The 16,159-nt window shown below is 43.1% G+C and overlaps 1 protein-coding gene across 5 annotated transcripts in view; it reads right to left on the reverse strand.

The window, feature by feature from the left end:
- GPATCH2L (G-patch domain containing 2 like) overlaps nucleotides 1-16,159 on the reverse strand; it is a 94,035-nt gene that overhangs the window by 35,192 nt on the left and 42,684 nt on the right. For all 5 annotated transcript variants that reach the window (XR_004540140.1, XM_033952348.1, XM_033952345.1 and 2 more), the window contains exons 4-7: nucleotides 10,046-10,222; nucleotides 9,817-9,896; nucleotides 7,626-7,693; nucleotides 3,072-3,111 (exon numbers count right to left, since the gene is read on the reverse strand). Coding sequence is in view for 4 of the 5 variants with exons in the window: in XM_033952348.1 (XP_033808239.1) it covers nucleotides 3,072-3,111; nucleotides 7,626-7,693; nucleotides 9,817-9,896; nucleotides 10,046-10,222 (365 nt within the window). In the remaining variant the exon portion in view is untranslated. The remainder of the gene's footprint in view (nucleotides 1-3,071; nucleotides 3,112-7,625; nucleotides 7,694-9,816; nucleotides 9,897-10,045; nucleotides 10,223-16,159) is intronic.

Raw genomic sequence — 16,159 nt, forward strand, 5'->3', positions numbered from 1 at the left:
TATATCAGAAGGATCACTGCTTAATTTTTCACAATTGCAAAATAAATTTGGATTAAATAAAACACAATATTTTAAATGGATGCAATTGAAGCAGGCCATTCAGGTAGGGTTCCCTGAATGGAAAAATCTAAATAATCAATATAGTCTACAGGTTCTATGTTTCCAGGCGGATTTTTTGGGTCACCAAGCCGCAAAATGGTACAAATTGATATACGGATTTTTAAATAAAAAAAAAAAAACAGGTCTTAGGGATATTTGGAGTATTGAGATTGGTCAGACAATTTCTGAATCTCAATGGCCACGATTTTGGTCCTGGAGATTAAGATCTACAAGGTCAGCATCTATGAATCAAACATGGTTGTTCTTATTACATAGAGTATTCTGGACCCCAACGCGCCTGCAAAAAATAGATAGTACTAGATCTAATAGATGCTGGCATTGTAAATTGGAAATAGGGACGTTAGATCATTTAATCTTTTTCTGTCCCTGTGTAAACGCATTTTGGAATTCAATTTGGCCCCAAATTAATAAGTTACTAGAGAATCACGTAGGACTCTCATATGACACCATATTATTTGGCACTGCAATGAGAACTAAGAGTCCGATTTCAGCAAATAATAATAAGCTATTACTAATACTAACAGGAGTCGCCATGCAACAAATTACTCAAAATTGGAAAGATTATACCAAATTAAATTATACGTTCTGGTGGAATTCTGTCTGTCATATTTATAAAATGGAAAAAATATTAGCGTTACAACATGGAAATCTTCTTAATTTCAATAAAATTTGGCAACCATTGACAAATTATTCTAATGATTAGTTTCTTAGCACAATGATAAAAATTATATATGAAATGGGTGGGATTTGATTAATTAATGGAAATATATTATACAAAAAGGGGGAGGGAATTTATATTTATATGTTATTGTATAATCTTTATCATATTATACTTTAAATAATATGAATTATTAATGATAATATTATGGATATGTAATAATTAATAATATATTGTATGATTCAAATATTATAAGAATGGAAAATTTATAAATAAAAATTTAAAAAAAAAAACAAAAAAAAAACAACATTACCAAAATTTTACGACACCATTGGGATGTAATGGTATTACATCCAACATTCAGTGACACTCATTTAAGAATGGCATATTCTCGCCAAAAGAATTTCAAGGAACTTTTGAGCCCATCTGATCTCACAGAGCCACATTTAGCCACTGATCAACCCGTTGGCCACTTCAAATGTGGAAAATGTTCTACCTGCCTAATAACACAGGAACTCAAGGATGTTTTTGTGCACCCGAGCTCAGGTCAATCATTTGAGCTAAGACACATCACTTCATGTAACTCGACATTTGTGGTCTATGTTTTTATTTGCCCTTGTCCCAAAATTTATGTGGGCCAGACCACTCGTCCTTTTAGAACACGGGCCACCGAGCACAAAAGTTGCATTCGGAATAACCGACTCCAAGCTCCTATGGTTACACACTGTTTGGAGTATAACCATTTATTTACTGATTTACAATGTTGCGTGATTGATCACATTATTGACAACTGTTCCGACCGACAACAGCGACTCTTACGGGCTGAACAAGCTTGGATCTATAAGTTGGACAGTGAAGAACCAAGTGGGCTAAATCAAAAATTAGAGTGGAATGTTTTCTTCTGATCCTTTTGTTTCTTTTGATTTTTCTGACAGTTTTGACATTTTTCTTTTTCTTTTTAGGATCGTAACGCGTGTTCCGACTGATATTTTCACTTTCCTTTTGTGTTTGAAAACTTAAAAGTTATGAGAAGATTATAAAAATATAAAAAAAAATATATTTTTCGTATTCAGTTTTTTCTGACCGCGTTACCCTCCTCTCTTGTCAGTAGCCTAGTCAGCTGTTTTACTGCATAGCCACTTCCGGGGTTTGACGTCATTCCCCGGGAGTTCATAACCCGGTACAGTTATGGTGCAGCCATCTTTTTGATCAGATGAGACGTTGAGGCGTCCTACTTAAAGGTATGTCATAGTGGCTTCTGAAGATTGTCTTGAAGTCATGCTTTAAGTCCAGTATACTGATGTAATTTTCTTTTCTGGCTTTAGTTTTGATCGGACTTTTGATACACCCTGAGGCAGCAAGTTAGTGAAACGCTGGCCATCGTCGGTGTACCGATCAACTGAGATAAGTGGAAAGTTTTTTCTTCTATCAAGCATAGACAGCCCTGCTTATAGTTTTTTATGCTGGGAGTATAACGGAGGTTTTTGCCAGTGAGGTTACCACCCTACCACCTTTATCCACCATTGTGGTGGTGGGAGGGCTTTTGTCTGAGGATTTTCCTCCAGTTCAGTTTGAACTTTCTCCTTGGAACTAAAGCAGCACTGCCTACATTCTTTATATGACATTGTTCTTTCTTTTCTTTTCTTGTGAAAGTGTGTTTCACCACTTACTACTCCTGCCAGCATCGCCTCCCTTCTGATGTCGTTTTCTAGCTGTGGGACCAAGACATGATGTCAGAAGGGAGCCGAGGCAGGCACAATCAGTGGGTGGAAGGTTGCTCGCAACGGCAAACATTTCAAGAGGTATGTGGGGGGCAGGGGGCGCTGAAGCGGTGAGGAAGAGTGGAGTGATGCCCGGCACCACCGCCCCTTGCTTTGCCACTGTCTACAATGCTATTAAAAAACTAAGCAACTCATCAGTTCAAGATTTCTCACTGAAAGTAAGTGAAGATTAAAACTTCTCTGAGCAAAAATAAAATGTAAAAAGAAATTCTGTTCATGAACACCTGAGATTTCTCTGGCATCATTTTAGTGTTGAGTGTATCACACACATGAACACTATTTGTCAGCTGTGTTGAGAATCCCTGGTCTTCACCTATGCATCTTGCCTGCCAAGGTGCTCAGTTATAAAACTACCTCTACTTGTGTTATTTTGGCAACACATGTTGAAATTATCAGGCTAGAAAAATGTTCTGTGCGTGCAGATCCATAGTGAATCTCCTAACTCCAAACACACCACCAAAAATTGGGAAAATCTACTGGTTGTGAAAAAAAACAAACACAACCCAACTTACCTGACTCCAATCTCGTCTCCTTGTTGACGGCAACCAGAAACTAGGAAGATGAAGGAAGAAAAAGGAATGGCGTCAGCAGAGAGAAGGGGAGCAAAGGAACATGGGAAGACAGAGGAGGAGAAAAGGAATGAGACAGTGGTGAGAGTGGAAAGTGAAGGGGGAAGAAGTGTGAGGACGAGATAAAGGGGAAACAATTACACACAGGAAGGAGGGAGGGAGAGCAGAATTTAGGAAAGGACAGAGAAATGAATAGAAAAGATGAAAATGGCAAGAAAAGAGAGAAGTGGCAGGAGAAAGAAAGAATAAAAGACCAGGAAAGAAGGACAGAAAGAAGTGACACAAAAAGAGATAAGACATTAAACATAGTTTGTACTAAAACAACCACCAAAGCAGAAGTGAAACAGACTGAAATGTCATCTACTTATGTTGTAACTTCAAAGCAAGCACACACTCCCCTGAAGAAGGGTCTTCACCCTAGAAAGCCCATGAAATGGGCCCAAAACACTCATGTATGCTGTAGGAACCTTCAGTTTATTACCGTATTTTTCCGCTCCATAAGACGCACCTGACCATAAGATGCACCCACCTGTAGAGGAGGAAAAACCAAGAAAAAAAAATTCTGAAACAAATGGTGTGTCCTGTACTCTGTCCCCTCTCTGGTGGTCTAGTGGTAGGCCGGGACAGAGTACAGGGCACATCTAGTAGTGGGCACGTCTAATGGTAGACACGTGTAGTGGCAGCCAGCCGCAAACCAGACAGCCAGCCCCCCAGCTTCCACGTACCTTTTTAAATCATCCCCCCGTACCCCCCCCCCCCAGTACTTTAAAATCATCCCCCAATACCTGGTGGTCCAGCATGTATCCCTCCCTCCCTCGCTAGCGGTGCACAGGTCAGGAGCGCAGATGTCAGGAGCAACCTTTCCGCACTCCCGCTTGGGCCCACGCCGCTTTCTGAATGGCTGCTTACAGGATTTGCAAGAACTGACGGCAGCCATTTAGAAAACAGCACAGGCCCAAGCGGGAGCGCGGAAAGCTTGCTCCTGACATCTGCATTTCTGACCTGTGTGCCGCTAGCAAGGGAGGGATATACGCTGGACCACCAGATACCGTGACGATGATGGAAGAGGAGGCGGCAGCGGGCAGGTACAGTCGATGACAGCGGGTAGGTAGGTGGGAGTTTTAAAACGGTGCGGTGTGGGGGGGTTAAAATTTGTACTTTCGCTTCATAAGACGCACCTAGATTTCCACCCACTTTTGGGTGGGGAAAAAAGTGCATCTTATGGAGCGAAAAATACGGTATTTGGATTTATAAATCGCCTTTATGAAGAGATTCACCCAAGACGTACAATTTTGTTAACAGCATAACAGTAGTAAAAAGACCAAATCTAAACATAAATACAATGAATAAGGTAAAGTCAAAATCAGCAGATTGAAAGTGACTACCACCAAAGAGTTTCAAAAATAAACTTATTACAGCACTGAAATTCAAATAAGAGAGATATAATACAGTATCAGCCTAACACTTGTGAGACCCTCATAAGCATACATAAGGCACTAATGCTTTTCTACACTACATCTTATTAAATAGCTATGTGGCCAAATGCAAATATTAGATGAGGACAAGATTGGTGGCAACCAGCCCTCGGTGGCGGGAGCCTAATAAATGCTTGCCACAATGTCTAAACTAAAGGCTCCCACAGCACACACAATAATATTTAAGCAGTACTAATGAGGATATAAGAACCAATTAAAACAATAAGTAGTTCCTCCTGGTGGAATTTATGCAATTGTGCAGTGCAGAATTACCACAGAATTCCCCTATCCATGCAGAGTACTGCACAGCCTGGGTCATCTCCCGCACTTCTGCTGAGCTGAGGCCTTCCACTCTCCTTCCTGCCTCTTTCACTCTCTCCAGACTGTTCACAGTGCTGCCTCTGCCGGCAAACCACCACTCTTGTTTTAGGAGGTCCCGCAAGTAGGAGAGATGTCGGTCCACATGGGAGAAGAGGGAGAGGTCATTCAGACCCGGGGGGGGGGGGGGGGCGGGAGACACGGATGCTGGACCCGCAAGGGGGGGGAAGAGGAGGGGATATGGATGTTGGATCCATAAGGAAGGGGTGGGAAAGGAGACGGAGACAGAGAGAGAGAGAGAGAGAGAGAGAGAGACCCATGCCAGAAAGAGGGGTGGGAAGAAAGAGATGCTTGGCCAGTGGAGAGAGGGAGAGAGATGCCAGACCATAGGGAGCAGGTAAGGGATTTATGGTGCAAGTGAGAGAGGTGCTAGTGGGTGGGAGGAGATTCTTAGGCAGTGATGAGGGAGAGAGAGATGCCCGATCTTGGGGGCCAGGGAGGAGATTCAGGGTGCGAGTAAGAAAGAGGTGAGTTTTAGAAGGAGACAGAACCGCAGTTGGAGTGAGAGAGAAATGAGGAGGCTGGAGCCTGAGAATTTCAGGCCTTGGGATGGGGAAATTCTAAGCAAAAACTACAAATAAACTTTATAGAATTAATTTTTTGCACAGAATTCCGCCAGGATAAAATAAACAAAGGATGGAATGTTGCTACTTCTTGGAGTTTTGCCAGGTACTAGTGACCTGGATTGGCTACTGGACTAGATGGACCACTGAACTGACCCAGTAAAGTTATTCTTATGTTCAGCAACTGGAAGCAATCAGTAAAAAGAATAAATAGCTCTGAGTAAGAAGGTGATAGCTAGCTAGTAAAACCCTAAATAATCAAAAGTTACCCTTGCATTACTTATTCTGTTAATTGGTTCTTCCATTATTCATTATTTATGCTCCTATGGCATCAACAGTATCATTTTTATGGTTAATTATGATGCCATCTTGGGCATCAGTTTCTATGTAATCATAAAGACTAGGCTTGTTTTCTTGCTGCACTGGATAACCGAGTTCATAAGTTGCTGTTAACTTTTTAAGCTTTTGATGTTGTCTCCCCTGTGGCTCTGCATTTTGTCATTTTTACCTGGAAATCTCTTCTTTGATTTTGTACTCCACCATTTAGCCATCTAGTAAATCTGAAAGCTGAACTCAAACCACCTTCGCCTCTCTGTGCGCTCAAGCACGTCTCCAGCTTCTGGTCAAACAAGATCTGACAGGGTGCTTCACTTCTTTACCTTCAGTTGTAGAAGCATTCCCATTTCCAACCTCCCTGAGAAACCCCTTTCCACAGATTGTGCAGCATCATCCCCACGAGTGGCTGTTTGTCCAAACTCTTGTTCAGCATTTCTGTCTTCGGTCCTTTTTCTTTGAATGCAATACCTGTAAAAGATCTCCTCAAATCGCTTTTCCTCCTCCACATGTGCCTCTGCCTTCCTCTGGCAGTGTCAGTAAATATTCTCTTAAATGTTTGGAACACTAATGTTCTTACTCTCATTTTTCAGTCACCAAATTATTCTCTTCTTCCTCTTGTAAAATTGTGAGCATTTCAACAGCAGTTTGTGCTGTTTGAATTCTCCATGCTGTGCACAGTTCATCAGTTCATGGAAAAGGTGGCCTAGGCAGCTCTAACAGCCAATAGGAAGAGACTGCCTGCTTTTTATTTCGGCATTCAAAAGTTTGGAACCAGCTTCTGCTTTCTGTGAAACTGAGGAGAGTGTGGCGCAGTGGTTAAAGCTACAGCCTCAGCACCCCTGCTACTCCTTGTGACCCTGGGCAAGTGACTTAAGTCCCCCATTGTCCCAGGGAAAAATGCTTGAGTACCTGAATAAATTCATGTAAATCATTCAAAAGCCCCCCTAGGAGAACAGTATAGAAAATTGAATAAATAAATAATGTTCCCAGCGAGGCTCCTGGGAAAATCCTGGTCCTGCCCTGGTTATAACCATGTACAATCTAGGCAGGCACCTAGACCACTCTTATTTCATTTGAAAGAATTGTTTTGTTAAAGCTGCCTTTCATTTATGCATTGGTTTTTCTGGTTCCCCTTTATTCTCTTGTTGAGATTTAGCTCACATCTCTCTCAGTGGAAGCAAAAGGTGAGTTACATTCAGGTACAGAAATAACCTTTCCGTGCACCTGAGGCTGCCCTCCATGTGGCGTTTTTTTGATTTCCAGCACTCAAGATTTTTGGACAGTTCCTCCTGGCTTTAGCTGGTATTCAGAGACGCTTTCCCCAGATCCAGGCTTGCTCCCTGCCCGGACAGTATTTTTCCATTGCTAGATTCGGCTCCTTTGCCCTTCTAGCTCAACCTGCATTGACAGTTCTTTGGCCAAACTGCAGCTGACTCTAAAGTTATTTTCATAAGTATTGCATGTCCCACAATTTGGACAGTGCATTGATATGATGGGGTGGCATGTACAGGAGCACAGTTGGGTGGATTTCGCATGTATATTATAAAATATACCATGTTTAACACAAACATGTCACTAATCTAAGCATCCCAAACCTAAGTATTTCACCAAGACCCATAAGCACCGAAGTATCCATATGAAACGCCACCAAAGTAGGTGAATCCCCAGAAAATAAATGAAATTCTGGATTTTCCACTGTGTACAAAGTGCAAATGCAAATTCACCCTCACTGCATTTCTACTCACTCTTTCTGGCGAGGATCGTTCAGGAACTGTCCCATCCTCTCTACACTCAATGTGCTCACTGTGCTGTCCTGCAACACAAACAGATACAACACGTATGACTGAAGGGACATCCAAAAGAGAGAGATCAGCCAGCACACACAGATGAAAGCAAACACAAGCAAGATTTATTGAGGTCATAGAAAAGTAATTAAGTAGCACCAGTGAGCTGCAGCAAGACACAGAAACTCTTGCAAGCATTGTAGACTCAATTTCCCCATTCAGACCCATAGGGTGCACCATATTCAAATGATAAAGCCATCATTGCTCTTTATGATTTAACAACATTTTTGGCACTGGGTGCTCTGCGCTGCTCCCGACACTGAGCTACTTATGAGAATATATATATCCTATCTCTTTATCTTATCTCTAGCTTTCCTATCGCTAATGGAGTTCCTCTGCTAATTTATCTGTTTTTTATTGTAAACTGCTTAGATCCGCAAATCTTGGAAAACCGCAAATACGGTTTTTGGTGGGGGAGACTGGAGAGGGCAGCTGCATGTCAAAGCAGCTCCTGATTGATGAGGCCCGACTTTAGTACAGGAAGAGGCAGTCGGAGCATTCAGCGAGTGATTTCCTTCACTCGCCGGTGCTCCGGCTGCCCTCTCCTGCCTCTCCAGCTGTCCTCTCCTGGTTGGCGGTTCGCGGTCAGAAAATACCTCGAATGACCCAGACCGCGAACTGCCGACCGCGAATTCGCAGGGGAGCACTATATGCTTAAATGGTATGTCAAATGTTAATAAAACAAAACAAAACATTGTAGCGCCCATGACACGCCAGGGAGGATGAATTTGCCAGTGTATGTCCTGATTGGATAGAGCAGTCGTGTGATCCGTCTGAGCATGGCCGCCATTTTTTAAGCTGTTCGGAGGAAACAACAGTGGCTCACAAAGTATGTGGGGAGTTTGGAGAATTTTTAAGTATATGGAGTTTTGGGGTTTCTATTTTCAAATAAATGTTTTTTATAGAGTTTGCTGTTTTGGGGTTTTGAAAGTATTGGTTTTATTTTTAGGAGCCCAATTGCCCTGATGCAGAGCTCAAAACAGAGTTATGGTGACTTATGGCTCTTCTGAACAACTACAGCAGATACTTTGTTTTCTTGTAATGTTTTGGAAAAATTATATATAAAAAAAAGAAATAAGCAGGTGCCAAAACAAATAGCAAAATCATGACTGAGAGGCCACTGACCCTCAGTCAGAAAGAAAAGTGGCAACACTGCTGAGGCAGCTAATGGTGAAAAAAATCAAAGCTGAACCCCCAAATACTGGAAAGGCAGCAACAGCATAATTCCTTTTGCTTACTGGCAATTAAAAAGTCCAAACACACCAATTACAAATGCAGAAGCTTCGTGTCCACCAGCAAATATCTCAGGAAGAGCAAAGACATACCCTAAATACTCGAATACAAACCGAGGTAACCTTTTTCCCTTCCAACAATCTGATCCTTCAGATGCTGGGGAGGGAGGCACAAGTGTACCGAGAGGGCTGAAGAAGTGGACTGAGTGCGACAGGGAGGAAAGCATCAAGAACAGCTGTGGAAGAGGCGACAACAGGCTTGTGGGTGGGGGAGATTCCTCGATGAGAAAGAGCAGTGGCTTACTTCTCGGCTCTTTCTTATCACATGATCAGGTTTTCTTCATGCTCAACAAACATGGTGGTGAATTTCAAAGGGATGAACGAACCTGCAAGGCTAGTGGAGACTGAGGAAAGGGGACAAGAGTGAAGGTCACTAGGGAAGGTGACGAAGAGAGACCAATAGGTGCTGTATGCAAGCTAAAGCTATGTGAATGCCAAGAGATCAGCACAAGGGTTAGGAGAGCAGAGGACCGGACAGACACAGAACCACGTCAGGTTCCTGACAGTCCCACTAGAGTCATATTTCTGCTCTGCAGATCATTAGCCCTGACTTCCCAGGCCTGGCATGAATAAGACTCGGTACCAGTCCAGAAAACAAGGATATTACAGATGTGGAAATCTTCCTTAACAAGATGTTGTTGCTGGGGCAGGGACTCTTTGTGCTCTCCCTCTATGATAGGCTGTCTGGGCTGTTTTCTGCACCATCTAGAACTCTTTATTGCATGGTATAGCTTACAACAATGGGACTGTGGAGAAGCACTAATTAGCTTCTTTCTTACTGAACTTATTAGAAGCAATACCTTGCCAACGAGTCTTCTGTGTCCCTTTCGAATGCAGCGGGCAGTTGCTCCAGGCAGGCAGTTCAGTCGCGCGTGGAATCCTATTAAAAAAAAATGGAAGGCCATAGCTGCAGGCAGATAGCACACTCTCAGATGCAGAGGACCCAGAACAAGCGCTCTACAGGCAGCCCAGGGTAGAGTTGTGTCATTCCTTAGCATGCCACACTATTCGCCCTTCTTAAATTCATACCTCTCTTTGCAGGTCGAGAAGGTAGCAGAAACATGGAGTCTGAAAGCTTGCCCAGCCCAGGGTCTATCCTCTCCATGTCAGAGTGGTGTTCAGTCCCCCATTTTGGCAGGAGGCTGGGGACCGAGAATCGGGAGACGCATTCGCCCTCATAGAACCAATCGCTCTGTTCATCATCGCCTGCGGACAAAGGACAAAGATATGTCATGACGTGACACTTGTTGCCCTAAATTCAAAACAACAGTCTTGGTTTTTCAACTGGTGTTCAAAAGCAGCTGCCTAGCAAAGATGACGATCTCTTTCTCATCAATTTTCTCTCCTCTTTTCCCCTTTCTTCTCTCTCTTACTCTAAACCAAGTGCTTGTAATAAATAAATAATTCCCCTGCATTCAGGACCCTTTCCCCAGGGATCTCAGTGCGCCAGGAACCCCACACACCCAGAAACCCCATACCCTTATAGATAACACTGTACTTTGGAAATCCACTTCACCCAGGAACGGTAACCCCAACCCCAACTCACCAAGAAACCTCCACAACCTAGAGACCTCTTAGCCCTCAAGAATCTCAAATATTTAAACATTTCATGACATTAGGCCAGTGTTGTGTAAAATCATTTTGACAAAGATTTCACATCAAAATCAGTCAACAAATGATTTCAAATTAAAAAAAAAATTGATAGAGCAAGGTACTACTGTTAAATGTAATTGTCACGGGTCATTTATTTGTATTTAGCTTTTTTAGAACATAAGAATAGTCTTACTGGGTCAGACCAATGGCCCATCAAGCCCAGTAGCCCGTTCTCAGGTGGCCAATCCAGGTCCCTAGTACCTGACCAAAACCCAGAGTAGCAACATTCCATACAGAATCCCAAGGAATAGCAAGATCCTGGAATCCCAAAGAGTAACAAAAGATTCTGGAACCCCCAAAGAGTAGCAACATTCCATACAGAACCCCAAGGAATAGCAAGATCCTGGAGTCCCAAAGAGTAACAAAAGATTCTGGAACCCCCAAAGAGTAGCAACATTCCATACAGAACCCCAAGGAATAGCAAGATACTGGAGTCCCAAAGAGTAACAAAAGATTCTGGAACCCCCATGATCCAGGGCAAGCAGTGGCTTCCCCCAAGTCTTTCTCAAATAAGAACATAAGAATAGCCTTAAGACCAATCAATTAGTCTAACATAAAATTAAAGAAGACATAAGATTATAGAATACATTTTTAAACACTACAGTTATATGTTTGTATACGAATGCCACAAATTCTTCTAAACTATGTCTGCCAAAAATGTCTTTCAATAATTTAGTCCTTCCTATACTGTGAATGTACCTTGTAACCCGTTCTGGGCTCCTTTGGAAGGATGGGCTAAATAAATAAAGGAATAAATAAATAAATTTTATATGTTGTTTGTGAGAGTTGGATTATGTCCATGTGTTAATAACATATTAACCTGCCTAAGGATAGGTGAGCTATACATTTTTAATTAATTAATATAATTGGTCAATATTGATAAGCATGGACATGTGAATTACAAGTCTATATGTGGCAAGAATTAATATGCAAATAGGGTTTATATATTTTGGTAGACTTTAAGACTCAAAATCAAAACCAGCCTCAGTTGGCACTTGGACATCCTCATAGCAGGGACGTTCAGGTACCGATAATCAAAAGCAACTTCTAAGCTGCTGTGCATCCAGAGAGCAAAGGGGTTGGGAGGTGTGTTATGGGTGGGAATCGGGCGGGCTTCAACCTGGACATACCCCAGCCATAATCAAAGCTTTCCTAGAGGGAACTTAGACATCGGCAGTTAGACCTGTTTGAATTGGGTCTAAGTTCCACAAAGGTGACCAAACTGACAAAAAGGCCACTGGAGGATTTAAGGCATGACCCCCCCCCTTACTTCCCCAGTGGTCATGACACCCCCCCCCCACAGGCTTCCCATCAGCTGATCACGGCAGAGGAATCCCCATCAGCAGAGTCGGTTTCGGAGATTCCTGCTGGCTCAGCTGATGAAGATTCCCCCTGCCAGATCAGCTGAACTGGCAGGAAGATTTCTCTTTCCCTCCCTCCCAGGCACCGTTCCCTAGCCCCCACCACAGAGAGCCCCTGCACTACACCGCTCCCCCCATCATCCTTCGCCACCCCCAACAGCACTGGCAACATTGGCAATAGCCCCCCCTCCCCATCACCCAACACTCCCGTATGTTTAGCTGCAAAATCGGCAGGAGGGAAGCCCACTCCCTTCTGCCTACAGGGCCATGTGCTGCGAATGAGGGGCCTTCCCCCTACCAATGCATCTTGCACCAATTAGCAGCTAATTATTATATTAGGTTATAAGCATAACTATGCAACTTTGAACACTGAGCACACAAGTTTACAGAATTAGGGAGTCTTCCCCCAGGATTCAAGATCCTCTCACTAGCCAGAACGTGGGGAAGAGGAGGAGGCCTGGCAATAATCTACCAGGACCAACTAAACTGCACCACTCTAAACACATTATCCTCCCCCAATGCAGAAATTCTAACCATCTCTCTAACATCAAAACCACTGCCCGCCGCATTAACCATCACCCTATTCTACATCCCTCCAAAAAAATGGACCCTGTCCAAAGAGGACTTTGCAGAAACGCTACTAACCAACACTTTAACTAGTCCCTACAACCTACTATGCGGGGACATTAACATCCATCTCGAACAAACAGACCAATCAGAAATCTCGGATTTCTGGTCACTGCTCACTCAACTAGGTTTCGACAAACACCCCCCTATCAAAACTCATCAAAGAGGCCACCAACTAGACCTGGTGACTCTCTCCACCAAGGAACAGTCCAACCCCACCTTCTACTGGAAACAAGGCAACTGGTCAGACTCTCTATGGTCTGACCACCGACTATGCAGCTTCACCATAGGATGCCAACACAAACCCCCCAAAAACAATAAAACCAGAATCGCCAAAACTCACACCACCAGAGGAAAAATCGACCCTACTGAATTTTGGTCCCACATCGAAATTAACACTAATCCAACTGAAGAAACAGAACAACTCATGAGCACCTGGATCAAAAATAGTACCAATACACTAAATGAGATAGCCCCTCTCAAAACCCGCAGAATTAGATCCACTAACAAAGAGGGCTGGTTCGATTCAGAACTGCTGATGGCTAAGAAGGACCTCAGAAAAGCAGAAAGAATATGGCAAAAATCCAAAACCCTAGAACACAGATTGGCCTGGAGACAAAAACTAAAAAATTACAAAAACCTCACTAATGAAAAAAGGAAAAATTTCTACTCCCACAAAATAGGCAACACCAAATCCAACAGCAGTAACCTCTTCAAACTGGTCAATGACCTCTACAACATCGAGACCTTCACAAACATAAACGAAGAATCTACACTAACTCCAAACTCACTTGCAGACTACTTTAACACCAAAATCCAAAAACTAAGATCCATACTGCCCACCATACCCAATCCCCTCGAGCAGTTCCCTATTCTCCCGCTCCCAGATTTATCTAACCCTGACCCAGGAACCAGAACAGACCTTAGCTGGAAACAATTTAAAACAATCGACTGGCACACCTTTAATACCTATTACAACAAATACTCACGCACCTTCTGCAAATTGGACACATGCCCTCCGAACATTATGATAGCTGCCCCGCTCCACTTTAAAGCTACCATGATGACATGGGTCACCTCCCTCCTATCCACAGGTAACTTCCCATCTGAGCAAGGTCATATCATGATCACCCCAATCATAAAAAATGCGAAAGAACCACCGGATTCCCCATCCAACTACAGACCGATCGCAAGCATTCCCTTATTCACCAAAATAGCAGAAGGGTTGGTAAAGGCGGAACTTGCAGCATATCTTGAAAAATTCAACATACTAAGTGACAGTCAATCAGGTTTCCGCGCAGATCACAGCACCGAAACCATCATAGCCTCCCTTCTTGACCACCTCCACACGCTCTTCAGCCAGGGCACAAGTGCCCTGATAATACAACTGGACCTCAGTAGTGCCTTTGACCTGGTAGATCACACCATTCTCCTAGAATGCCTGGCACACATCGGCATTTCTGATCAGGTCCTCAACTGGTTCCAGGGATTCCTAAGAAATAGATCATACAAGGTTTGCAAAAACAATGCCTTCTCATACAGCTGGGACAACACCTGTGGGGTTCCTCAGGGCTCCCCCCTGTCACCCACTTTGTTTAATATCTACCTAGCCTCCCTAGGTAACCTCCTACACAACCTCAACCTCAAATTCTTTATATATGCAGATGATATCACAATTGCCATCCCACTAACCAATTTCTCAAAAGAACTACTTAATCACATCACAAATATTCTTAACCAGATCGAACTTTGGATGCTCTCGTTCAGACTGAAACTCAATCCCGACAAAACAAAATTCTTCCTAGCCACCCCTAATGACAAAATCAAAAACAACTCTATTCAATTGAAAGGAATTACTTTCCCTATTGAACCCACCCTAAAAATTCTGGGAGTCACCCTGGACAAAAATTTATCCTTAGAAAACCACACTGAACACACGGTCAAGAAAAGCTTCGCCGTACTATGGAAACTACGCACAATAAAAAAATACTTTGACGACTCCGCTTTCCGTCTACTGGTTCAATCTGCCATCCTCAGCACTCTTGACTACTGCAACATCATTTACCTAAACGCCACGAAGAAAACCACCAGGAGATTAAAATTAATCCAAAACACCGCCGTGCGTCTCATCTTCGGCCTAAAGAAATGGGAACATGTCACCCCCTTCTACCACCAACTACACTGGCTGCCATTCGATTCCAGAGTCCTTTTCAAGTTTGCATGCTTCTGCTACAAATCGGTTAATGGTGCTACTCCAAGCTACATCAACCCCCACTTTAACCTCTACCACATAAACAAGAAATCCCGCAGAACTCAACTATTCGCCTTCCCCTCACTAAAACTCTGCCACTATAAAAGATTCATAGACAAAACCTTCGCCTACCAAGCAGCCAAGCTCAACACATGGCTGGCCCAAATGATCCTCGAAGCCCCCTCCTACTTCGACTTCAGAAAATCTCTCAAAACTTACCTTTTCAGCAAACAAGACCTCTAACGGCTCTACCCGCTCACTTTTTCCTCTCCCCCCCAGCATTCACCCCCCCCCTTTTTTTCTGCTCCTCTCTTCCAAGTCTTCAACAACCTCCCCCATCCTCGGTCAATTTCAGTTTTTACTTGTTACTGAACTGTTATATTTTATTTGTTTGTAAATCTGCTAGATAACGTAGATCCTTTTGAATTGATGTAAACCGCCTAGAACTCACTGGGTATGGCGGTATATAAAAAATAAAATTATTATTATTTATTATTATATGGGTAAATTTTGGCCATATAGTGACAGGAGTTTGTGAAGTTGACATCCATTGAAAAGAGCATAAAACCTAACAGCAAAATGAACAAGGCTACAGTAAAAAGCAGCGAGTGAATGGCCTCTCTTGGTGCATATGAAAGCACAGAACCAGCTATCCTTCGATATTCAGCGGGAGACCATTTGGTAAATGTTGTGCAACATAGCCAGTTGCCACCACTATTCAGAGGCTGAGAGAGATCTGCATCCATCTTTGGCCACTATGAATTAGCCAGTCAAAAACAAACTGGCATTCAATTTCCAGTTATCTCCCGCGGTCTGAATAAATGCACTAATGGCTTTTTGAATTTGTGTGCCTACCAGACACTATTATTTTGCTGTCACTGCAGCTGTTGTTCGCCACCCCTTCTACCACCCCCCTCAGAAGTTGGCATCCTAGACAACTTCCCAAGTGCCTGATGCTTAAGCTGGCACTGTACCCATGAACCCATAGTGCCCACTTACTGTAGGAATCCCACTTCCACAGAACACCCACTGTACCCAAAAAGCCCGATGCTACAAGAACACTGCACCCCCAGAGCTCTCACTAACCCCAGAAATCCTGTTATCAAGACGGAGGAGGTGCTGAAAAATTCTCAGCTCAAGCAAGACGAGAATATGGTTCAATCAATGATCTGAAACAATGTCAAAACAGAATTTTGTTTCTGCAAATTGGCACTCAATGAAATAAGATAACACTTTTCAGCTATAGTGGCA

This window comes from Geotrypetes seraphini, chromosome 7, assembly GCF_902459505.1.
Source record: "Geotrypetes seraphini chromosome 7, aGeoSer1.1, whole genome shotgun sequence".
NCBI lineage: Eukaryota > Metazoa > Chordata > Amphibia > Gymnophiona > Dermophiidae > Geotrypetes > Geotrypetes seraphini.